The sequence below is a fragment of the Culex quinquefasciatus genome, chromosome 1, assembly GCF_015732765.1.
Source record: "Culex quinquefasciatus strain JHB chromosome 1, VPISU_Cqui_1.0_pri_paternal, whole genome shotgun sequence".
Classification (NCBI taxonomy): Eukaryota; Metazoa; Arthropoda; class Insecta; order Diptera; family Culicidae; genus Culex; species Culex quinquefasciatus.
Window position 1 is genome coordinate 63,053,017 of NC_051861.1, and position 26,398 is coordinate 63,079,414.

A 26,398-nucleotide genomic window follows, 5' to 3' on the forward strand; every position below is an offset into this window, starting at 1 on the left:
ATTTTTGTATTTTTGTATTTTTGTATTTTGTATTTTTGTATTTTGTATTTTTGTATTTTTGTATTTTGTATTTTTGTATTTTGTATTTTTGTATTTTTGTATTTTGTATTTTGTATTTTGTATTTTTGTATTTTGTATTTTGTATTTTGTATTTTTGTATTTTTGTATTTTTGTATTTTTGTATTTTTGTATTTTTGTATTTTTGTATTTTTGTATTTTTGTATTTTTGTATTTTTGTATTTTTGTATTTTTGTATTTTTGTATTTTTGTATTTTTGTATTTTTGTATTTTTGTATTTTTGTATTTTTGTATTTTAGTATTTTTGTATTTTGTATTTTTGTATTTTTGTATTTTTGTATTTTTGTATTTTTGTATTTTTGTATTTTGTATTTTTGTATTTTGTATTTTTGTATTTTGTATTTTGTATTTTTGTATTTTTGTATTTTTGTATTTTTGTATTTTTGTATTTTTGTATTTTTGTATTTTTGTATTTTTGTATTTTGTATTTTTGTATTTTTGTATTTTTGTATTGTATTTTGTATTTTGTATTTTGTATTTTTGTATTTTTGTATTTTGTATTTTGTATTTTTGTATTTTGTATTTTTGTATTTTTGTATTTTTGTATTTTTGTATTTTTGTATTTTTGTATTTTTGTATTTTTGTATTTTTGTATTTTTGTATTTTTGTATTTTTGTATTTTTGTATTTTTGTATTTTTGTATTTTTGTATTTTTGCATTTTTGTATATTATGGGTTGCAGGATTGAATATGTAATAAATTATTAAATGAGTATTTATTATAAGATTGATATAATTCATAAATAAGAGTTAAGAGCGTAACAAAAAGTGCTCACCTTCATGAATATTGCCTTGTTAGCTAATTGTGGATTGAGTGCGAGAGCGCTCTAGCGAGCTGCGAGAGAGAACAACGAGCGAGAGAACAACGAGCGAGAAAACAACGAGATGCGCGCGGCCGGCGAAAGAGAGAATGAAGATTGTCAAATCAGTTTTGTGGTTAATTTCTGTGGAATAAGACGTGTTGTTAGTTAATTGCAAAATATCTGTGTTTTTATTATAAAAGAAAGTCCCCGATCACGTCGAACCTTTTGATTCATGAAAGATCATTTGTTTTGCTTGAATTGTTGTGTTGTGAAATCCAGGGCTGCGGAGTCGGGTCATTGTTCAAGCGACTCCGACTCCGACTCCGACTCCGGCTTTCTGAGATTAGCCGACTCCGACTCCGACTCCGGCTCCGGCTTTCAGCTCCAACCGACTCCGACTCCAACTCCGACTCCGGCTTTCTGAGATTAGCCGACTCCGACTCTGACTCCGGCTTTCTAAAAATGGTTGGCTCCGACTCCAACTCCACATATTTTTAAATGTTTCAAAAGTTAGATAGAAAACATTGATAAATAGAATTATTTATTAGTTATTGTAACAGAAATCAAAAAATATCTCCAGTTTTAAAGACATTTTCAGAAGAACAGTTTGGTAAGTAAATTTGGATTTATTTACTTAACCTCAAATTTTCATTAAATTTATTAAAAGCTGAAATATTAATTTGTTATGTTTTGAATGATCATTAAAAGAAAGCTGGCCTCTAGGGGTCGGACAGATAGGTCAGTATACTATTAACATATTAAAATACTTGGTCAACGCATCGACATTTCGTTAATATATTGACGAGATCCTACCATGATCTAGGAACCTTAATCTGTTGAAATGTCAGATGAAATCAAACCAAAACAAAATAAACAATTCGCAACGTCATGCAAAGGTACTGAAAAACCCACGGAATCGGTGACGGCAACCTCCAAGCCGGTTGTTGGCAGCGTTTACGGTTGATGGTCACCCGGCCGCAACGACATCTTGCGGCACCGAAAATATCCGGGTAGGTGGTGAGGAAAGAGAGTGTTTGACCAAGGAGTGGAAGGAACGCAGTCATGGTGATTCTGCCGGATGTTGGAGAATTAGGACAAAACTAACTGGTGAATCAAAAGTTAAATTAACATTCCTGGACCGTTGTTATGCTGCCCGGAGGTGAGTTGCTTGAGAATCATGTTTGGTCATGAGTTGTTGAAAGATTCCCGTATTTTTAGGTTAAATTGTTCGAGATGGCCTGAACGATTGAAGAATTCAGCGAGTGGATCTATGGTCTCGGAGGAGGAATGGACAGATAAACCTACTGGTGATTTGATAATGTGATAATGCTTTATTCTTGATGGTAATAGTGTCGAAAAATAAACTGCAACCGATCTGTTTTTTTTGGACAAACACACACACACACACACACACACACACACACACACACACACACACACACACACACACACACACACACACGAATATCGTTTTATTTGCACTCCGACGCACTTGCTGAGACAACGTATACCGTAATCTGGGGTGAATCGGGACTACAGTCTGAATAGGGACAGCAGTTTTTAGAGCACTTAAAGCTTTTAAATTTAGAAATGAATGTACACATTTTATTGGCCTGAGTCTGTTCTAACCGAAACCAACCAGAAAAATCAAAATATTGTGCTCCAACATGGTTAAAACTGCTGTCCCTATTCGCCCCATGTGTCCCGATTGACCCCAGTTTACGGTACTCTTCGGGAAGGCTCTGATGACCAGCGCATTCCATGCCACCGCGGTCATCTAAAGGTCCAAAGGGGACCATTGAATTATCAATTGCCACCTTGATTGCAGGCCTCCGTAGTCATCGAAACCTCCACGGAAGTAGTTCTGGTTGTGGTTGTGACGCTCGTGATAAAGGCACTCACCCTCGCCTTCCGTTCATCCTAGAACCGATCCCCACATCGCTCGCCTATTTGACCCGTGTTTTTCACACCACGATGCATCAATTTTACAGTTTTCTTTTATTGATATTCATCTAACCTGCGGAAGATACACAAAGAGAAGAACCATAGTTCGGATATGCCCCTGGTTCTTTGACTCGGTACGCGTCGCTTCCTAGTGACCACATGCGGTGCCGTCAGCTGGTTTGAGGAAATAAAGTGGGATGATTCGGAAGAACTTTCCTCAAGGAATCTCTTCCTGTTGGTGCTTTTAGACGCCGTTGCCACCACTCCCAGCTGCGTCGTCTTAAGTCCGCCTTCTTTAAATCGTCATCGATAGCTGGCAGGTGCTCCGGAAAGCATTTATTCCCGGTTACTCAGTAATCTACCACGGTGGAGGAATGGACCTACACCTGGCCTCCCGGTTGACAGTATCGGACACACCGGTCATACATAACCACCATTTTTCCATCGCTGCAAGTGGAAATGCTCGCTCTTCCAGGTTCCAGGAATGGTCAAACTGAAACCGGAATGTTCCGGAACCGTTTTTAAATCTGTGTTCCTGATCGCGTACAATCTGTGTTCCGCCTACACTTATTTTTGTCCATTTTTTTTTATCCGCCAAAAACAATGTTGTTGTTTACCATCTGTCAACTCAAGGTTGAAAAGTGCACGGTGGGAATGCTCACTCAAATTTTCGTTAAAGTATTGACTAGTATATTGATATCTGCGTCAATATATCGACGAACAGTAAAAACTTTAACTCTGTACACCCCCTAGGCTGGCCTTAATGATCGATTTACATTTACATTTAATTTGCTCACTTTCCTTCCTTACGCTACCTTTCCAAAAATATTTTTTTATATTATTTTATATTTATTTTTTTTTATTTGACAGAATGAGAAAAATATTACCGGTAGAATACTATTTTGAATTTGATTATTTTAAATAATATTTTAAACATACATTGAAATCCTATCATTTTTGTTATACATTTTTTATCTTGAAATTATATTCTGTCCTGAAATCTTGAGATTTGTTCAACGATAATATGCGACAATATCAAAATAGTTTGCCTAAGGATCAACATTCTCAGAATTTAGGAGAGAAATAGTAAACATTAAGATAACTGATATATTTAACATATTCAATGATTATTTAAAAATTAGTTGCAAGTTTTTTTTTTTTTTTGATAGGTTTTTGTCAGTTTCAAATATTTTAAGCGCGACACTTTGATTTTTTTGTACTTTGTTATAAACAAATTGTGTATGTTTTGTTCCAAGTAATAGATTGTAATAATCGTTGATTATTTGTTGGAAGAGTTTTACTGACAGTGATTTTTTTTATTTCCATAAAAAGTGATTATTATTTTTTTTTCTTTTTATGTACCTAGTAACCTTTTTCCTGAAAATTGATTTACTTAAAACTTCCAAGACATTCGCTATCGGGGTATAAGATGACTGTGTGTGAACTTTTTTCAGAACTGAAAGAACTGAATTAAATTTGTATTGAAAGGGTACATACATATAGGCAAAAGGAAGCAGTCAAGAATCAATTAATTCTACTACAAAACCAATATTGTTTTAAATTTTTTGAGTTATGATGATACTACATACTTGGGTAAGAGTGGATTTACAGGTTATCATTTAATGATCATAGATCTCTAAACAAAATGAAAAATGGCAACGCAGCGACTTGAAAAACAATTAAACATATAAGAAGTTTTGTGAATTAAGCGATTTTATAGCAAATATTGAAAAATAAAAAAAACATATTTTTGGTTGAATTTAAGATAACTCCGACTCCGACTCCAACTCCGGGTTAGCAGAAATTTTCGGCTCCGACTCCAACTCCGACTCCAGTTAATAAAATTTAGCCGACTCCGGCTCCGACTCCGACTCCAGCTGATCGAGTTTTGACGACTCCGACTCCGACTCCGACTCCAGGTCCCCAAAAAGACCCGACTCCACCGACTCCGGCTCCGACTCCGACTCCGACTCCACAGCCCTGGTGAAATCCAACAGATTTGTTTACCTGCCAGGATGCAGGTCCAAAGTTTCGCTTTGTTGTTTTGCCTGTGTTTTGAAACAGGTAGATTTTTGCTTGAACTTGTTATTTGAAATTGTTAAAAGGCATAAAACTATCTGCGATAATTGACGGTCTTTAATGAATGATTTGCTTGTTGTTGTGATATTGGAAACGAATGTTTTGTTTTGAAGTAGTAAGTTTGGCTGTTTTATTCTAAGTTTCTGGTGGAATTTGAAGGTAAATAATTTGCTCAAAATTTGATTGTTTTTGTATTATTGTATTATTATTTTCCTTTTCTTACGAGTGAACTGAACGTCAACATTAGACGCCGGGTGCTTCGCTCACACTCTTTTCTCGTTATACCTGGAGCCCGTACAAATTATGCCTTCAATGAACCTGTTTCTAGTATGTGCAGGGTTTTTGAACGTTGTTACCCCTTTTTCGATTTCCATTTGTCTCGTCCCCGTCTGAAGCATGATATTTTTAATTTTCTCAGGGAAGCATATGTGTTTTGACAAAGGTTTAGACCGGTTTAGTTTTAGTTAGTTTTATTTATTTATTTATTTATTTATTTATTTATTTATTTATTTATTTATTTTTTACATTGTGCTAGTTTAGTTTGTTAGCTTAAGTTTGATTGTATATATCCTCTATGTCATTTGGATTGTAAAATCTGTTGATAATAAAAAAAGTAAGAGGTTTTGTGCCTATTTGAGAAGGACCCATCGGTAGGCGTTCCACTCAAACGGGCTTTTCCCTCATATAAAACATAAAACATAAAACATTATCACATTTTTGCTTTAGATTTGATTGTTGTTATTTTGATTGACGACCAATGTTTTGTTTTTAATTTGATGCAATGTTTAATCGTTGTTGTGGAAATTGAACTCCCAAGTTTTTTTTACGAATTAGACTTCATTTTTTTTCTTATTTTTGTGATTGATGAAAATCAATATGAAAATCCGAGATGGTAATTTTCAAATGCTGTTCCGCTTCAGATGGAACGAAGCGGAACAGCATTTGAAAATTACCATCTCGGATTCTGCTCAAATTTGGCAGAGCGTATCTCAAAACAGCCCCATTTATTTTTTTAATTTGACCTCACCATCGTATTCCCCGTCCGATTTTACATAAGAATCACTTATCGACAGAAAGGAATATGTTTCGTTCCAGAGATATCGAATTTTAATGTTTTAAGAATTTGAGATTACCTAAATTAGCTTTATTCGCCACATCTGCTAGAAAAACTCATTCGTTTCCGAAATTCTGGTCCGCTAGGCATGATGGGTGTCAAACTTCATAATTTTCAAAGGCAAACCCCTATATGGACATTTGAGATATCAAAGATGATCTGGCCACCATCAGAATTAACCCGGTGGCCTTGGGGATGTTCCGAAGAGGAGACATTTCCGAAATTCTGGTCCGCTAGGCATGATGGGTGACAAACTTCATTATTTTCAAAGGCAAACCTCTATATGGACATTTTAAGTATCTAAGATGATCTGTCCACCATTCGGATTAACCCGGTGGCCTTGGGGATGTTCCGGAGAGGGGACATTTCCGAAATTCTGGTCCGCTAGGCATGATGGGTGTCAAACTTCATAATTTTCAAAGGCAAACCTCAATATGAACATTTTTAGTGCCATAGGTGATCTGACCACAATACGGACTACCCCGGTGGCCCCGAAATCCCAAATCTGCAATAACAAGATCATTTCTAGAGCTTTTTGGGACTCCAAAGTGTACTGTATTTTTTAAAGTATTCTTCATAGTGAATGATTTTTCCTATGTTTAAAAATCTGTTTATGTCCTGCTTACTCGTAGTAAACAAAAAACTTGTTATAAGATTTTAATTCGAATGTATAAAAAAAATACAATGTGTTTTTCTTAGATGATAAATAATGACCCAAAGCCACATTTTAACTATTTCTTTTCTTCACTAGGACTACTTTAAATTTTCAGTGATTAAATATTTACAGTACTTACGGAAAATTAAATATACACCCAGCGCCGTACCTAGGGGTTGGCGCAGTTGGCGACCGCCAAGGACGCCAGCCCTTGGGGGGCGCCGAAATTGATGATTGTATAAAATTTTTATGTCAGTTATAACATCCTCATTAGATATTTGAAGCAGAAATGGCGCCAAATTATAAATTAGAACTACAAATAACTAGATAATTTAGCTTAAAATATTAAGAAAATATTTAGGGGCGCCAAATACTTCATGCTTAATTTATTTTCATCAAAGAAGGGGCGCTCAAGTGACACAAAATTCTAGGAGTTCTAGAAGAGTTTCTCAAAATAAACACAGCATTAAAGTTTGGACTGTCGTATACTAAAGTTTAAGTCATACCTTCCAGACTAAAACAAAATCTAACTGTATGTAGTTTTCATGTTAATTTGGCTGTAAAAAATTGAGCTTCTTTGAAAAAGGAATTATTTTAATTTTAAAACATATACAAATCTTTTAAAATTTTGACATTCTCGAGTTTAAAAATATGGCCATTGATTTCCCTTTTTATAAGCAATTTCGAGCATTGAAATTTCCCTACGCTATTTCAAAATACTAGAGTTTTGAAATAGAATAACTGTTGTAAATTCTCACCAGTAAGACCAACATTATTTTTTCAGAGCGCACAAGCTGTACTGAACATCACTGTTTCAGTTTTAGCTTAACAAGTGTTGTTTACTTTTTAAATCGTCTAAAAAGCTTTGGTAATGAGAAACTATCCAAACTTTTTTTTTCAGCTTAAAACAAAAAAAATCAACATGGTCTAAGAACATTCAAATAGCTTTGTACAAAAAATAATTTACCAGAATATAAAATTTAATTTTACAAATTAAAATTAAACAAAGAAAATACCGATGAAAAAAATCAACGCAAAACATAACTAACAAAAATATATTAAAAATATTCTCAAGCGTCGTGGACTTATCACAAAAATGAATTAAAATTTCTTATCTTAATATTTTTTATAATGCTCTTATTATCATATTTAAAATAAGTTTCATTATGAATTGCGCTGGATTTTAGTGATCTTTAATTGATTTTGACTAAATTTGATTCTGCCGTTGCATGTTGAAAAACTATACTTCGGTGCCAGTGTGTTCTTTTTTACTAAGCTTGCTACACAGTAAAAAAATGTGTAAATTTTGAAGCTTTAATTTTGGAAGATCTACGGGCTTGCTGCGAAAAATGTTATAAAATGTTACATTTTCTGCAGCAAATCCACTGTTGCAGATTTTGAGATATATTTTTCCTTTGGGTGTAGTTTTTAGTCTTTTTTTTGTCCCGTCCGTGTAAATTAATCGGACTCACTGGGCTCATAATCCAAAGGTCGCAAATTCTACGTTTTAATATGGGTGCCTTGGACCTAGGGTTTGGGCGTCGAAGTCTTTGTAAATAAAAGAAAGGTACTTGTGATTGATACTAGCAATAGTGGCCAGCAGCTGTAAAGACAACTTCGATTATTACTTAATTTATAAGGTCCGCTTAGGTACTGATCCTAGGTTAAAACCGAGGGTCTGATAAAAAATATAAAAAACGAACACAGAAAAAAAACGATGGTAATATTCATCAGAAAATGGTAACAGATCTTGTGTCAAAAAAATTGTAATATTACATAAGGAATTGATAAATTTTCATCAGTTTCTGATGAATTTTCATCAGGTTCACATTTTTACACACTTTTTATATTCAACCAACCAATTTTTTTCATGTTTCCAAAATTCAACTTTTTTTTGCTGCATACTGATCACGATGTTCACTTGGTCAAAACTAGATTTCAAGGTTTGGGAATTTTACAAAAATACTGTAATTATGTATTTTTGGTGTTTCATTCATCAAACCTGTATCCATTGGGAAAGGGGAGCAAAAAATACTCTAAATAAATAAACAATTCAAGAAAATGTATGATTACTTGTTTTTTGATGATTGCACTTTATATTTGAACTTACGGCCTATCATTACACGCGGTTTGATGGGACGAAAGGCCGTATGAGTCGGAACATCTCCGGGGCAGTCCGTATTATGGCCAGATCATCTATAGCACTAAAAAGGGCCATAAAGATGATAGGCTTTAAAAATTATGAATATTGGACCGAATTTCCGGAAATGTACCCACTTTGGAACATAACCAGGGTCACCGGGTTAATCCGGATGGTGGCAAGATCATCTCTGACACTTTAAATGTACATATTGAGGTTAGCCGTTGAAAATTATGTTTGACATCCATCATGCCTTGCGGACCGGAATTTCGACAATGTCTACTCTTCGAAACATCCCTGGGGCCACCGGGGAGTCCGTATTCTGGCCAGATCACCTATGGCACTAAAAATGTCCATATGATGGATTGCCTTTGAAAATTATGAATTTTAAGTCCCATCATGCCATGTGGACCGAATTTCCGGAAATGTCCAATCTTCGGAAAATCTCCGGAGCCACCGGGTCAGTCCGTATTGTGGCCAGATCACCTATGGCACTAAACATGTTCATATTGAGGTTTGCCGTTGAAAATTATGAAGTTTGACACCCATCATGCCTAGCGGATCTGAATTTCGGAAATGTCCCCTCATCGGAACATCCCCGGAGCCACCTGGTTAATCCGTATTGTGGTAAAATCACTAAAAATGTTCCTATTGAGGTTTTCCATTGAAGATAATGAAGTTTGACGCCTATCATGCCTTGTGGACCGGATTTCCGGAAATGTCCCCCCTTCGGAACATTCCCGGGGCCACCGGGTTAGTCCGTGTTGTGGCCAGATCACCTATTGCACTAAAAATGTTCATATTGAGGTTTGCCGTTGAAAATTATGAAGTTTGACACCCATCATGCCTAGCGGACCAGAATTTCGGAAATGTCCCCTCTTCGGAACATCCCCAAGGCCACCGGGTTAATCCGGATGGTGGCCAGATCATCTTTGATACTTATAATGTCCATATAGAGGTTTGCCTTTGAAAATTATGAAGTTTGACACCCATCATGCCTAGCGGACCAGAATTTCGGAAATGTCCCCTCATCGGAACATCCCCGGAGCCACCGGGTTAATCCGTATTGTGGTCAGATCATCTATGGCACTAAAAATGTCCATATAGAGGATTGCCAATGAAAATAATGAAATTTGACACTTATCATGCCTTGGGGACCGGATTTCCGAAAATGTCCCCCCTTCGGAACATTCCCGTGGCCACCGGGTTAGTCCGTATTGTGGCCAGATCACCTATTGCACTAAAAATGTTCATATTGAGGTTTGCCGTTGAAAATTATGAAGTTTGACACCCATCATGCCTTGTGGACCGGAATTCCGAAAATGTCCCCTCTTCGGAACATCCCCAGGGCCACCGGGTTAATCCGGATGCTGGCCACCATCATCTCTGACACTTTAAATGTTCAAACTGAGGTTTGCCGTTGATAATTATGAAGTTTGACATCCATCACGCCCTGCGGACCGGAATTTTGGAAATGTCACTTCTTCGCAACATCCCCGGGACCACTGGGAAAGTCCGTATTGTGGCCAGATCACCTATTGCACCAAGAGTGTGCCACTTCAGGTTTTCGGCGCGGGTCTGGCGCGGTGCCAGAACTTTTGAGCTCCGAACCAACTTTTCTGCAAAATATGAGTACTTTTGTTGAGAGTGTAACATTTGACGTTTAGTAACGTCAGACTCGTGGTGATTCTGACTGTTTATGTTTCATCAAAATTAATTTGAAGGAGTGGCCGTCGGAAAAAAACGTTTACGTCGGTTTTGGGCGGAAATTCGCGGTTCTCGTGACATTTCGGGCTGGCGAAATGTTACCGGTGGCCAACGTACCAAGTCGGGTTATTGACGAACGGTTCCCTGCGGTAAAAATCAAGGCGCGGCCAGTACTCGAGGAAGATTGCCAGTGCAGCTGCGATCCGGTGGGGTCGGTGTAATCCGGTGAGTGTGGGGTTTCGAGTTTTGCTCGATCGCGTTAGTTAACGATCTCTTGGTTTGTTCCAGTACGACGGCAGGCTTTTGAGGTCGCCAATGTTTTCAGTGCGAGACAGTCTTCTGTGGCAATCCCAACGTGCAGTGGCGCAGTGCAACCGTAAGTAGTTGTAATCAAATCGTACAGGAACCATCTACAAACAGCTCAACCTTTCAGCTTGCGACTGTAACATTTACGGCGCGGCCACTTGGCAGTGCGACCGCGAAACCGGCCAGTGCATCTGTAACCCCGATATTGGAGGCTACAAGTGCGACCAATGCGCGCGTGGATACCTTGGCGACGCTCCGTACTGTGAACCGTGTGGCGAATGCTTCGACAAATGGGCGATCATCCTGGACGGACTGCGGGAGGAAACGAAACGAACGATCGAGAAAGCGAAGACGATCAAGACGCTGCTACCGGAGCGTACAAGAAGGAGTTCGACTCGATGAGCGAGAAGGTCGAGGTTATCCAAGGACTGCTAACTAACACGATATCCGATCGGGAGATCGAGGCGATCAACGCAAACATCGCGGACGTGAAGCAACATCTGAACGAGTCGGCGAAGGCCGTTGAGGCGTCCGAGAAGCAACTGCAGGAAACCAGTGCAAACGTCAAGTTTGCCAACATCGACGTCGAGGAGCTGAGCAAGAAGACCGAGAGCTGAAGCAGTTGGCGAACTAACTGCGTGAGAATGCCACCAAACTGCAGGAAGGCAACATCGAGGGTGCGCTGAACCCGACGCGTGACGCCTGGAATCGCGTCACCCAGCTGGGTGAGACCATCATGGCGATCCAGAAGCTGAACGACAACGCCGAGCGGCAGTGCAAGTGAACGGAGGTGCTGCTGAAGAAGAACCAGGAGAACATCGAGAATGATAATCAAGACGGCGAACACGGTAACGCCGGAGAAGATCCGCGGGCTTGCGGAACAGATCCAGCAGTACACGCTGCAGTTGCAGTCAAACGCTGGCCGAGCAGTGCGACGAGGTGGTGTCGCCCCTGGAGTCGATTATCCGGAACACCAAGCACGATCTGGATTGGGTGGAGCAGCATGATTATGCGCCAAGTAGGATGGGTTTGGGGAGGGATGGAGTTGGAGGGTTTTTATTTATTGATCTTTTTCACCTAGGAACCGTGCCGAGAAGGTGTTGGAGGACGCTTTGGATGTAAAAAGCGCTCTGGGTGACGCTAAAGAAGCGCAGAAGAAGGCAAGACAGTCGATCAAGCGCCCCAACGAGGACATTTAGTCGGCTAAGATTGATCTTGAAGAGGTATGTTGGAATTTCTGTGATACCAGGACTTGGAAGTGATCAAAATCAACGGTATATTACAGATTGACAAGGAAACGGACGACGCGTACAACCGGGCCAACGTGACCGCCGGCAAGGTGGACGTGCTGAAGACGCGCCTCAGCAAGCTGCACGTGAGCAACGTGCAGAACCAGCAGGACGCCGAGAAGATCATCAAGCAGGCGGAAATGGTCAAGGAGTCGGCCAACAATGCGTATGTACTAAGACTCGGAATATCGTTACAGCTGAAGGATACGTACAAAACGGCGGTAGCGACGCTGACCGACTGACCGCTGACAGGGCCTGACTGAGCAGAGCAACACGCACCTCAACAAGATCTAGAGTGACGCCGACGGTACCGCCAGTGCACGACGTGAAACGTCGAACGGTAAAAAGGAAATAAAGCGCAATGCAACGCAAGCCTTGATGACCAAAATCTTCAGCAACAGCAAAAACGGAAATGCTGCACTATGAAGGATTCCGGAAATGAAGAACCATTAGTTCCATTTGTCATCTTATTAAATTAAATATTCAATAAAACAATCCCCAATAACCCCAACCCGCTTTATTCGGACTCTTGATTAATCAGCTTTTTTACAGCTCGTAGGCCTACTGAATTTGGCGCACAACAGAATCGAAGTTCGTTGTGACTCAGGGGTCAAAACCCACACCATCATAACCTGGAACCAAACAACTGAAAACCTTTAACGGATTTGATCAAGCAGAAATCAAGTGACAGAATGCAGCCGCCGGCTGTAGAAGTGGAGCTTTAGAATACGTCTTGAGGCCGTTTGATGACTTTCGGTTTCGACAAGAATATCGACCCGGTCGCAGGAGATCCCGTTCCGGTTCAGCAGGAACCTAGGAAAAGAGCAGATAATTTCATAAATATTGACTTCCGTAACACTTTTCTATGCCCAACTTACCTCCGTCAAATACGGAATTGAGTGTGCCCTGGTTCGCTGAAATAATCCGTGACCATCACTATCCCCTATCAGATCCAAATCTCCTCCGAATTCCCGCTATCGTTTTGGTCCTTTACTCAATCAAGTTCGAAGCCGTTATCTAGTGGTCATTACTTATCGCAATATTTGCTGCTCCACACGTAGCACAGATTACCCTCGATGGCATCGGGCTCGCTTTCCAGGGTGGTCAGCTTGGCCTAGATGGCGACAGGTCTGTACGCCGACGCCTGCGCTGCTTGCGCAGTTTAATCAGTTCCACGAGCTCCTTGTAGCGGGCATCGATGGCGGCAAGACGTTCCTGGACCTTTTGCTGTTCCGGTTGCGTGTGTAGCGTGTGCGTTCGATCGTTTCGGCGTAGTTCTACAGCTTATCGGCAACATCCTTCAGCAGGCTCTGCACGTTCGCTCCGTCACGGCCAACGTCCTCGGAAGACACGAGACGCATTGCGTCCAGCATCCAGTTATCGATATCATCAGCATCGGCAAACAGTTGAAAGAAGTCGCTTGCGACGGGAAACGTTGAAGTCATGCAAGTTGTTCCACATAAGCAGGATCTCCTTGAATCGCTAGTCGATACGATCGGCACCGAAGTGCCCCTGGGGAACCAGCTCGTCAGTTGCTGCTCGTGTCTCCGAAGCAGGTTTGCGACACCAATCACATGCTTGCCGTAATCGTCGGTCAGCAGACGCTGCTTGATCTCCTTCATCAAGTTCCCCTGGAAGTTTTGCTGCATTCGTCGGGCTCGTAGAAGTTCTAGCCGATAATTCCACAGACGCAGGACGTTCTCCTTGCGAGCGGCAATTCTTGGTGTAGCCGGAGCGATGGCATTCAGACGGTTCGACAGGGTTCGACTACTTGAAGCCACCGCCACTGTTGTTGGCAGCTCCGAAGACGATCGATATGGCGGTGGAGCAGAGTCAAACAACTTTTATTTCTGCAGGTTGAAAAATCAAGTATTGTAAATGTCCTTTTTTGTACAGAAATGAAAAAAATACCGTAACAACCGAAGAAAACCGTGTGAAATATCGCAAGAAAAAAACGTGGCTTTTGTTTTTATTTTGTTGATTGACAGTGACAGTTGCACGCTAAACTGATTAAAAAAACTTGCTACTTTTTGATCAAAGTTCCAAGCATGGTTCCAGGAAAGTTCCAGCTCGGCGCTGGCTCCGAGCTCGAGATGCCAGACCCGGCGGAACCGAAGTGTCACCCCCCTAGTATTGCACTAAAAATGTTCATATTGAGATTTGCCGTTGAAAATTATGAAGTTTGACACCCATCACCGGAACTCCGGAAATGTCCCCCCTTCGGAACATCCCCAGGGCCACCGGGTTAATCCGGATGGTGGCCAGATCATCTCTGACACTTTAAATGTTCAAACTGAGGTTTGCCGTTGAAAATTATGAAGTTTGACACCCATCATGCCTTGTGGACCGGATTTCTGAAAATGTCCCCTATTCGGAACATCCCAAAGGGCCACCAGAACCCATATTGTTCATATTGAGATTTGCCGTTGAAAATTATGAAGTTTGACACCCATCACCGGAACTCCGGAAATGTCCCCCCTTCGGAACATCCCCAGGGCCACCGGGTTAATCCGGATGGTGGCCAGATCATCTCTGACACTTTAAATGTTCAAACTGAGGTTTGCCGTTGAAAATTATGAAGTTTGACACCCATCATGCCTTGTGGACCGGATTTCTGAAAATGTCCCCTATTCGGAACATCCCAAAGGGCCACCAGAACCCATATTTTCATCGAGTCGGAATTAGAGGCCCTCCTGAATACAATGAAACAGTTTTGGGGTCAATTGATCCTGATTGAGACTTATAAAAACAATGTGTAACTTCCGGTATTCATTCCACCAAAAAAATACTTACACGAGCAGTCGCGCTGGTGTACTTTGTGCACCAACCCAAAAACACTATTTTAAAAAATATATTAAAAATAGTTTTTACTCAACAATGTCTTAGGTAAACTTGTTTCCGTCAGTAAAAATGTTTAACTTGAGCATATATCAAGGCTACGGCTTGATTGTTTCATGAAAAACTATTGTTTTTTGAAGTTTCCCAAATCTGGTGCACAAAGTACACTAGCGCGACTTTCCGAAGGTTAATCATGCTTCACCAATGTTTTATTCATGTTAATTCATATTTTTTAACACGATAATGTATCGTACACATTCTCTTAAGTGTTACTAACAAGATCAATTGCAATTTCCTGCTAGCTCTGCGGGAATTCCATTCTGCCCTGTATTGCGTGCCGTTCTTGATCTGTCCTGTGGGCTAATTTACTAATGATTATTTGGAATGAAATCTTATTTCAATAAATAACCAGGTAGTAGTTATTGATCAGCGCGCCCGAGTGCTTCTAGCAGATGCGTCGAGTGTAGTTGATGTAGGTAATCTCAAATTCATAAAACTTTAAAATTCGATATCTCTGGAACGGATTCTTATGTAAAATTTGCCGGGGAATACGATGGTGAGGTCAAGTTCAAAAAATAAATAGGGCTGTTTTGAGATACGGCCATTTAAACTTTTCAATTGCGCAATACAGGTAGAAAACATATTTTAATCTAAATTTTGATCACGGAAATGGATTCAACGTCCAATTTTCTTCAAAAATTAGTCTAAGGGCCCTTACAGAGTGGACGCTGCAAGCGACGCTACAAGCGACGCGACTAATTTGACAGGCGAAGCGACTACGCGCGACTCATTTGCGGCCAGCAGAAATCGCTCGCCTATTCAGAGTAGAAGCGATTTTTCGCTGCGCTACAAGCGACGAACAAGCAACTGTCAAATTGGTCGCGCGACCGACCTGTGCAAACCGAGGTCAGTCGCTTGCAAATCAAGCGATTTAAATTGATTCTGATGTTTTGTTCAGCTTTTCGCTATTCAAAATTTCGAACAAAATGAGCAGAAGAATTGTTTAATGCAATAAACAAAGTACATTTAATTAAAAAATTGCAAAATGGTTCGAAATGAATTTTAAATTGTAAATAAAAAATAAAAAAATCAAAATTCTTCATATTGGAAGGGCATCTCAGAAAGGGTCCACCGAAATAATTTGGTGGCCATTGGCCACTCCGGAACCGGTTCTGAATTTCCTCCGGGGAACCACCGAAGTGGCCAATATCTGATCAGAAGAAAACTAGTCAATGTTGGTATCAAAATTCTTCATATTGGAAGGCCATCTCAGAATGGGTCCACCGAAATAATTTGGTGGCCACTGGCCACTCCGGAACCGGTTCTGAATGTCCTCCGGGGAACTACCGAAGTGGCCAATATCTGATCAGAAGAAAACTAGTCAATGTTGGTATCAAAAATCTTCATATTGGAAGGGCATCTCAAAAAGGGTCCACCGAAATAATTTGGTGGCCATTGGCCACTCCGGAACCGGTTCTGAATTTCCTCCGGGGAACCACCGAAGTGGCCAATATCTGATAAGAGCAAAACCGGTCAATATTGGTATCGAAATTCTTCATTTTGGAAGGACTTCTCAAAAATGGTCCACCAAAATAATTTGGTGGCCACTGGCCACTCCGGAACCGGTTCTAAATGTCCTCCGGGAACCACCGAAGTGGCCAATATCTGATCAAAGCAAAACCAGTCAATATTGGTATCGAAATTCTTCATTTTGGAAGGACATCTCAGAAATGGTCCACCAAAATAATTTGTAGCCACTGGCCACTCCGGAACCGGTTCTGAATGTCCTCCGGGGAACCACCGAAGTGGCCAATATCTGATCAGAAGAAAACTAGTCAATGTTGGTATCAAAATTCTTCATATTGGAAGGGCATCTCAAAAAGGGTCCACCGAAATAATTTGGTGGCCATTGGCCACTCCGGAACCGGTTCTGAATTTCCTCCGGGGAACCACCGAAGTGGCCAATATCTGATAAGAGCAAAACCGGTCAATATTGGTATCGAAATTCTTCATTTTGGAAGGACATCTCAAAAATGGTCCACCAAAATAATTTGGTGGCCACTGGCCACTCCGGAACCGGTTCTAAATGTCCTCCGGGGAACCACCGAAGTGGCCAATATCTGATCAAAGCAAAACCAGTCAATATTGGTATCGAAATTCTTCATTTTGGAAGGACATCTCAGAAATGGTCCACCAAAATAATTTGGTAGCCACTGGCCACTCCGGAACCGGTTCTGAATGTCCTCCGGGGAACCACCGAAGTGGCCAATATCTGATCAGAAGAAAACTAGTCAATGTTGGTATCAAAATTCTTCATATTGGAAGGCCATCTCAGAATGGGTCCACCGAAATAATTTGGTAGCCACTGGCCACTCCGGAACCGGTTCTGAATGTCCTCCGGGGAACTACCGAAGTGGCCAATATCTGATCAGAAGAAAACTAGTCAATGTTGGTATCAAAATTCTTCATATTGGAAGGGCATCTCAAAAAGGGTCCACCGAAATAATTTGGTGGCCACTGGCCACTCCGGAACTGGTTCTCCGGAACAACCGAAGTGGCCAATATCTGATCAGGGCAAAACCTGTCAATATTGGTATCGAAATTCTTCATTTTGGAAGGACATCTCGGGAATAGTCCATGGCGTTCATAAGGAAAATGTACTTGGATGACAATCAACCATTTGAATTTTAATAAAATGGAGTTGCAGAACTTAAATTTGTTCAAAGTAACAAAATAAAAAAAAAAACAAAACAAAAATTTCATACGATTATCGGAAGTCCACATAGAACCCCAAAATCCCATAGAAACCTTCGGATAATCGAGGCTGGACTGCATAACTTTGTCAAAGAAATCGTATCGATCAGAAAACTTTTCAGTAAGCGTCTTTTGAATTTTTATTTTGAAAACATTTTTGTATGGACATTGGACACAATGCAAAATCTTGATTCAATGGTAAAAATGTAGGACTGGTGTGGTAATGTAGTAAGCAATTCAGGTGAAGCCGTCACTAATTCTCAAGGAAAACAGATCATCATCGAGATCATCATTCTAAAATTCTGAAAACGAAAACGAAACTATTGGCACTACGCCCCCCGGGGCATGGCCTTCCTCTAACGTGGGATTTCTGCTCCAGCGCCTCTGACGAGACAGGAGAAACCGGGACCGACGTTTTACTTCACCATCCGATAGAAGCTCAGTGGATAAGGCGGGAATCGAACCCGCGTCTCATACAGGGTGGCCACCTCGGGAAAAACCGGGAAAACCGGGAAAACCCGGGATTTTTATCCACCGGGAGAAAACCGGGAAAAACTCGGGAATTCGACTGACAAACCGGGAAAATATTTTAAGTTTATTTAAATTTTGACAAAAGCCCCTCTTTAATGTATTCAATATGTTCTTTTCTCAAATAGAATATTATTCCTGTTATTCTAAATGAAGAAATCGCGAAAACTAGCATTTTTTTTCCTCTACAGCAGCGGTTCTCGACCACATGTACCCCTGTGGGTACCACGAGCGGTCTCAGGGGGCCAGAAAAACCCTCAAACGAAATATTTAAGAGAAAAAAAAATAAATAGATTTGAAGCAAAAGCTAACAACCATATTTAAGGTGCAGTGAATTACGGGCGAATTATTTTTGACCAATCAGAAAATGTTTAAAAAAATATTTAAATGATAAACCTATAATTTGCATTCGTTAAGAAATTTTAAGAATTTAAAATAAAGTGCACCATTTTAGAGTTTTTCTTTTTGTTTTTCTACGAATATTTGTTTCAAATTTGTAAATTGTGCCATTTAATTTAAAACATTCAAAATATTTGTAAAAATAATCATATGTTTCATAATTTGGATATTGTTGATTTGACCTTTGTTTGCTAAAATATTAGTTGTGCATAAAATTTAAATCAGGATTTTTTTAATTTAATGATCAAGATTTGTCCTTCAAAGAAAGCAGTAAAGAATTTTCTCAACCATTCGATTTTTTAAAGCTAAAATAGAATGATTTTTAATGAAAATAGCTACAACTTCTAAAAATACTATTAAATAGCATGTTTAAATCTGAAATCAAAACTATTTTTGAAAATTTTTCAAATGTATATTTTGGGCAGTTTAAAAAATATCTGTTCCAAAAACAATTCGTCGGTCATCATAAATTTATACAAAATTATTATTATTAAATATGGAAGAAAAAAATAGAAAAATAAAAAAAGTCAATGAATATTTAATTAACAGAAAGAATATCTCCAAAATGCTTGGCATTTTCAGCAGATAGTTTAAGAAATACAGAAAAACATTTTATTTTGAAGCTTTACTAAGAAAACTGATTTGAAGAAATGTACATGGACGTTGAGTAAAAAACAAAAAATAAAATATTACAAAAAATTAAAGAACAAGCCATAGTCTCAACATTTGAATGCAAAAGTGTTTAAAAATGCATTTTACACTAGTTCAGTTGTTTTGCAATTATTAGCCTTCAAAAAATGTACGGAAAAAACTTTTTGCGATATTAAAGACCGAAAATTAAAAAAAAAAATCAAAATATTATTAAATCAACCCAAACATGCTTAAAAATGATTCCAAACGCAGGGGAATGTATTTTAAATAGATTTCAGCTGATTGCACTCAATTTTCGATTGAAATTTAGATGTTCTATGAAAAAAAAATTTTTTTTTGCCCTCTGATTTTTCGGGGCAACTTTGAAGGAAGGGACAAAAACTTTAAATAAAATTTGTACCAGCCTTATGTGTTGTTGAAAAAATCGCAGCACCATTTTGTGTTTTGGGTATTTCAGACAGTTTTTCTAAATTAAAATTATTTTCGAAAATTTATTCCATCAATCAACTTACCGAAGATACTTAATCGATAAAAAAAAGTGTCAAGATACCGTTTTTTATATTTGTATGGAACTTTCCTGCACTGCTGCCAAAGTGTATACATTTTTGTTTGGACTAATGATTCAAAAAGACTTTTTGGTTAAAAAGAAAGTACTCACCAAAAAATAATAATTAATTCACAGAAATTGATAATTCTTGGAATAATCGTTCTTCTTGAATACACAAAACCTTTTTTCAAAGAAACTTTACGAGCATTTATATAAATGTTGATAACAATGTATTTTTGCAAATCTTTTCTACAAAATTAATAAATTGTAAATGCCATTTCCTGCTTTCTAATAATAATTAATGTTATTCTAAAAATAAAAAGTTTTTTTATTTTTAGTTTGTAAAATCTATAGAGCATGATGATGAAAAATCCCAATCATTAGAAAAATTAGAGGTTTGGATTGGAAACAGATAAAAACGGCTTCGTTTTCAACTTACTTACTTTGTACTCAAGATATTTGAAAGCTTTCTTGAGGAACTCAAACTTTGAACCAAATGTATGCGTTCCAAAAGTATGTTGATACCAACGTTAGCCTAAAAAAACATTGTAATTTGGTTTAAAAACATTCCGGAAAATTCCTTCTGGTCTCGGGAGAAAACCGGGAAAAAACCGGGAAATTGAAAATCGAAATCTGGTGGCCACCCTGGTCTCATAGCATCATCGGGATCGGCAGCCGAAGCCGCTACCCCTGCGCCACGAGACCCACAATTCTATAAAATTTAAAACCTGAAATTTTAAAAATCTAAACATTTGAAATTCTTAAATTCTTAAATTCTTAAATTCTTAAATTCTTAAATTCTTAAATTCTTAAATTCTTAAATTCTTAAATTCTTAAGAGCGAATCCACGAACAGGGCATACCCCTTTGTATGGGACGTCGTTTGGACCTCACCAATCTGCCTGAAATTTTCAGGGGTTGTTTGTACATATAAAACTAGCATCTGGCCAAAATATGAGCACTCTAGGTCAACGGGAAGTGGGGCAAATCAGGACACAAAGTTTGAAGGTTCAAAAACGTCAAAAATCGTAAAAGGCTGTAACTTGGGCAAAATTCAATTTAATTTAAAAATTCAAAATGCATCTAAAGGGCTTAAAAATGCAACAAAATGCAGGATAGAGCACCCCGATTGGTTAAATCTAAAGGGAGTTATTGACATTTTAGTGAAAAAATAGCACAATTTTCAAACTCAAATAAAAAAGTGTTCCATCCAGATATCAACTCGGTTCGACCTGCAGCTTGTAGGGGACATCTGGAACTACCATCTGAGACTGAGAACGCTTTGGGTAAGGCAGTTAAACATATTAAATAGATACTTTTACTTTTAGTGAATTTTTTGGATGTAAATTTTTGCTCGGGGGACCCCTTAGATCCTTTTTTCTGATGATAATTTTATCATATTCGTGTTCCTGAGACAATTTCACAATAGAAACATGCATAAAAATGTTTATTTTCATCCATTTTAACCCTTTAAAAAATGAAAGTTAAAAAAATTGAGATGCTGCTTTTTTCTGGTGTCATCTAGTATCCTTGGAAACGAACTTGAATTTCAATAAATGTGAATCGAAGATTTTTTTTAACTTTCATTTTTTAAAGGGTTAAAATGGATGAAAACAAACATTTTTATGCATGTTTCTATTGTGAAATTGTCTCAGGAACACGAATATGATAAAATTATCATCAGAAAATGGGATCTAAGGGGTCCCCCGAGCAAAAATTTACAACCAAAAAATTCACTAAAAGTAAAAGTGTCTATTTATTATGTTAAACTGCCTTACCCAAAGCGTTCTCAGTCTCAGATGGTAGTCCCAGATGTCCCCTACAAGCTGCAGGTCGAACCGAGTTGATATCTGGATGGAACACTTTTTTATTTGAGTTTGAAAATTGTGCTATTTTTTCACTTAAATGTCAATAACTCCCTTTAGATTTAACCAATCGGGGTGCTCTATCCTGCATTTTGTTGCATTTTTTAAGCCCTTTCAGATGCATTTTGAATTTTTAAATTAAATTGAATTTTGCCCAAGTTACAGCCTTTTTACGATTTTTGACGTTTTTGAACCTTCAAACTTTGTGTCCCGATTTGCCCCACTTCCCGTTGACCTAGATAGCTCATATTTTGGCCAGATGCTAGTTTTATATGTACAAACAACCCCTGAAAATTTCAGCCAGATTGGTGAGGTCGATGCGAGATGGGTATGCTTTGCTTTGTATTCTGAAATTCTTAAACTCTTAAATTCTTAAATTCTTGAATTCTTAAATTCTTAAATTCTTAAATTCTTAAATTCTTAAATTCTTAAATTCTTAAATTCTTAAATTCTTAAATTCTTAAATTCATAAATTCTTAAATTCTTAAATTCTTAAATTCTTAAATTCTTAAATTCTTTAATTCTTAAATTCTTAAATTCTTAAATTCTTAAATTCTTAAATTCTTAAATTCTTAAATTCTTAAATTCTTAAATTCTTAAATTCTTAAATTCTTAAATTCTTAAATTCTTAAATTCTTAAATTCTTAAATTCTTAAATTCTTAAATTCTTAAATTCTTAAATTCTTAAATTCTTAAATTCTTAAATTCTTAAATTCTTAAATTCTTAAATTCTTAAATTCCTAAATTCTTAAATTCTTAAATTAACTACGGAGTACGAAACGTTGAGATTTCTTATTATTAGAATGTACTTAAATTTTTTTTAAATATTGATTTTTAAAAGTTTTTTTTTTTTTGAAATTATAATTTCTTCGTTTTTTTAATTCTTATATAGCATTGATAAAAAATTAATTTTTATGTTCTAAACCTATAATTTTTGAAAATTTTAAACTTTTGATTATTTTGCTCCTCTTTTAATATTTTTTTTATTTGTAAATTTAAAAATATAAAAAAAAAATATTTAAAAATAAGGTAGACTGTGCCTTCAAAGCAAAAACTTTAAGTGGAGTAAATAAAATTTTAAAGTCTGTAAAATCTTTTCGAGATACTTTGACCCACTGAGCAACGCTGTGTTAATTCGATATAAAATATCCATTTTTGCATAAAACAAGTTTCATAAATTACCCTCTACCGGTTTCATGAATAAATTAATTAGTTCAGGTTTGATAAGTGTTGGAAATCAATAAATAAGTACCTGCAAAAAAAAGCAATCCACTTTAACGACCCCCGGGTCTTTTGTGGGCTCTGTTGCAAGTTTCTACTCATTTCTAGGCGTCCGAAGGTTATGTGTGGTGAGTCACTCAAAACCTCTTTTACGCTAATGGACCAACGTTTTACTTCCACATCCGATAGAAGGCGTGATTAGGCAAATCTCGTCTCGAAAAATGCCACCGGGTCCGTCTGGGATTGAACCCAGGCCATACTGGGGTGAGAGGCTACCACGCTAACCACTGCGCCACCGGATCCGGCTAAGTACCTGCATTCTATCCAAAAATGGTATAAGTTAGTTAAACACAGTTTAAACTCTGTAAGTGGGTGAATACTGGAGCATGGCGATTTCTGGGTGCTCTACCATATCCACCCCAGATAATGATTAAAGTAAAAAATATTAGGCAAAATCTCCAAAACTATTATGTTTTGTTACAAATATCCGGATAGTACGGATTGTGCGGATAATTAAAAAAGAAAAACAACGTGCTCGGATATCGTCGAACAATGGGGTTGAAATGTCGAAGCCAGTTTGACAACTGGTTATAACGTTTGAGTGCTTTTTAATTCGAATTCGTTTCAGTTAGCGAACATTTGCTCTGTATTTGTATTTTTGAATTTCTAAATTTATGTGTTTCAGAACCGGTTCCGGAGTGGCCAAGTCAATCTAAATTTTCAGAATGTTCTTCCAAAATATTTTTTTTCTGAGATGTTCTTCTAAAATAAAGAATTTCAATACCAATTTTGACAGGTTTTGCTCTGATCAGATACTGGTCGTATCAGTGGTTCCCTGGGGGACATTCGGAACCGGTTCCAAAGTGGCCAGTGGCTATTCAATTATTTAGGTTGTCCATGTCTGAGATGTCCTTCCAAAATGAAAAAAAAGATTCCAATAATGACAGGTTTTGCTCTGATCAGATATTGGCCTCTTCGGTGGTTCCCCGGGGGGACATTCAGTATCGGTTCTGGAGTGGCCAGTGGCCACCAAATTATTTCGGAGAACCATTTCTGGAACTAGAGCACAACAAATACTGCATTAAACATCAAAAGATATTATGTTTGCATCGAAATTGCTTCTTTCAGTCGCGTTGCTTGGAGTCGCTTCTAGTCGCGTCCACTCTGGGGCAAAAATCCAGTCGCGCGTTGTCGCTTGGTCTGTCAAATTAGTCGCGTCGCTTGTAGCATCGCTTGTAGCGTCCACTCTGTAGGCACCCTAAGACTGATCCTCTAAGATGTGTGGTTCTTGAGTTATCGTCGTTTGAAGATAGAGGTTTCGCTTAAAAATCACCAAAAAGTCAATTTTTTGGGAGGGTACAAAAATGGAGGGGGTGGTCCGATTCGGATGAAATTCGGGATTTTTGCATGTTTTGATAGTCTCAACAGCTCTGCCAAATTTGAGCAGAAGCGGAGATGGTAATTTTCAAATTTGCATTTTTTCTTGCACACTTCAGGTGGAATGACCCATATTTTGTTTATAATTTGACAAAAGATTTGACAGGATTGTGGAAATTGAAAATCAATATGTATTTCGTTTTGAATTTGATGGAGGATTAGTTTGCGACTGAAGGTAGATAATTTGTTTTTAATTTAGTTATTGTTTTGGTAATTGAAATCAAATTTGTTGTTTGAATTTTATTGTTGTTATATAATTGACGACCAATGTTTTGTTTTGAATTTGATGCAAAATTTGATTGTTATGGATTGTTGTTATTATTGATGATCATGATCATTATTTTTATTTTTTATTTTGGATTGGATGCTGGTTACTTTGGTAATTGAAGACCAATGTTTATTTTTGAATAAGATAAATATTTGCTTCTTGTTAGTTTTGTTTTAAATTTAATGAAAGATATGCTTGTTGTGGCAATGACTTGATGCAAAATCCAATAAAATCACAAATTACAAAATTTACAGGTTTAATTTTGATTGAAAGATTTGATTGTTGATGAGGGAATTAAAGACCAATGTTTTGTTATGATAAGATGACAAATTTGCTTTTTTTGCGATAAATGAAAACCAATATTTTGTTTCGAGTAAGATACGAGGTTTGATTGATATTGTGGTAATCGAAAGCCAGTTATTATTTTGAATATGATGATAGATTTGCTTTTTGTTGTGGCAATCGAAGGCCAAGATTTGTTTTCTGGATTTGAGTATTGTTATTATAGAAAGATATTTTTATTCGGTTTTAAATTTCATGCAATATTTGATTGTTGTTTTATGATGGGCAATTTTGAGTTTTAAATTTGACGCAATATTTTATTGTTTATATGGTAATTGATGACCAATGTTTTGTTTTGAAGTTGATGCAAAATTTGATTATTAAGTTTATGGTTAATGAAAAATGTTTAGTTCTTATTTGAATGAAGATTTGATTGTTGTTATTATTGACGATAAATTTTTACTGTGAATTTGATGCAATATTAGATTGATGCTGTGGAAATTAAAAACTATCGTTTTAGAATTCTAATGAAATTTTTATAGATTTATGCAGAAATTGACAAACAATGTTTTGCTTTGAAATTTGATTTGAGCAACGTTTTTTGCCGTTATAATTGATTAGTCATGGTTAATTTTGAAGTCTCTTCTCTGTTGGAGACTGACAAACCTCTGTGATGGTAGTCAGAAAAAAGTCTCCTCTGTGTTGGAGCCCAGGGCCGTATCTAAGGGGGGTGTTATGGGTGTTCAACACCCCCCATGGAAAAAAAATGTCTTATACCCCTAACGCCCCGAAGGGCCGGCATTTTTTATGACTATCAAAATTTGACATCCAGAGAAAAACTTCACTCTCACTGATACGCCATCAAGTGAAAACTCAGTAAATACGCCCGCCACAGTAAATACGCCCTCATAAAAACATTTGACGCTAAGAAAAAACTCCACTTTCAAAAAACACGCCCTTTTAAAACTATTTAAAATAACTATGTTCGTTGACGCCAAGAGAAAAACTAAACTCATACTCAATACGCCCTCATGACAATATTTGCAAAAAAACTTATCGATGACGCCTTGAAAAAACCCAACTTTCATTAAATACGCCCTCAAGAAAATTTAAAAAAAAACTTTGATCGGTGACGCCAACAAGAAAATATCAAAAAAGCTTTGATCGCTGACGCCTTGAAAAAAACTAAAGTCTCACTTAATACGCCTTCATAAAAATAATTTCAAAAAAACTTTGATCGTTGACGCCTTAAAAAAAACTTTAACTAAATACGCCCTCAAGAAGTTATTAAAAAAAACTTTGATCGTTGACGCCTTGCAAAAAAACTTCCATTAAATACGCCCTCAAGAAAATATTTAAAAAAAACTTTGATCGTTGACGGCCTGAAAAAAAATCAACTGTCACTAAATACGCCCTCAAGAAAATATAAAAAAAGCTTTGATCGTTGACGCCTTGAAAAAAACTAAACTCTCGCTTAATACGCCTTCATTAAAATA

General features: G+C 37.5%; 1 protein-coding gene and 3 long non-coding RNA genes across 4 annotated transcripts; 2 read left to right on the plus strand and 2 right to left on the minus strand.

The window, feature by feature from the left end:
• Window positions 1-10,438: 10,438 nt before the first annotated feature.
• Window positions 10,439-11,227, plus strand: LOC119765605. Its single transcript, XR_005276838.1, has 3 exons — window positions 10,439-10,743; window positions 10,807-10,894; window positions 10,952-11,227. It is a non-coding gene; the product is annotated as an uncharacterized LOC119765605 (long non-coding RNA).
• Window positions 11,228-11,271: 44 nt separating this feature from the next.
• Window positions 11,272-12,513, plus strand: LOC6039372. Its single transcript, XR_005276839.1, has 3 exons — window positions 11,272-11,842; window positions 11,906-12,047; window positions 12,110-12,513. It is a non-coding gene; the product is annotated as an uncharacterized LOC6039372 (long non-coding RNA).
• A 90-nt stretch (window positions 12,514-12,603) lies between these two features.
• On the minus strand, window positions 12,604-13,242 carry LOC119765606. Its single transcript, XR_005276840.1, has 2 exons — window positions 12,992-13,242; window positions 12,604-12,926 (listed from the first exon to the last, which is right to left on the minus strand). It is a non-coding gene; the product is annotated as an uncharacterized LOC119765606 (long non-coding RNA).
• A 33-nt stretch (window positions 13,243-13,275) lies between these two features.
• Window positions 13,276-14,163, minus strand: LOC6039373 (spectrin beta chain). Its single transcript, XM_038248664.1, has 2 exons — window positions 14,025-14,163; window positions 13,276-13,963 (listed from the first exon to the last, which is right to left on the minus strand). Exon 2 carries the CDS (start codon window positions 13,760-13,762, stop codon window positions 13,391-13,393), a length of 372 nt encoding a protein of 123 aa, XP_038104592.1. The 5' UTR covers window positions 13,763-13,963; window positions 14,025-14,163; the 3' UTR covers window positions 13,276-13,390.
• Between the last annotated feature and the right edge of the window lie 12,235 nt (window positions 14,164-26,398).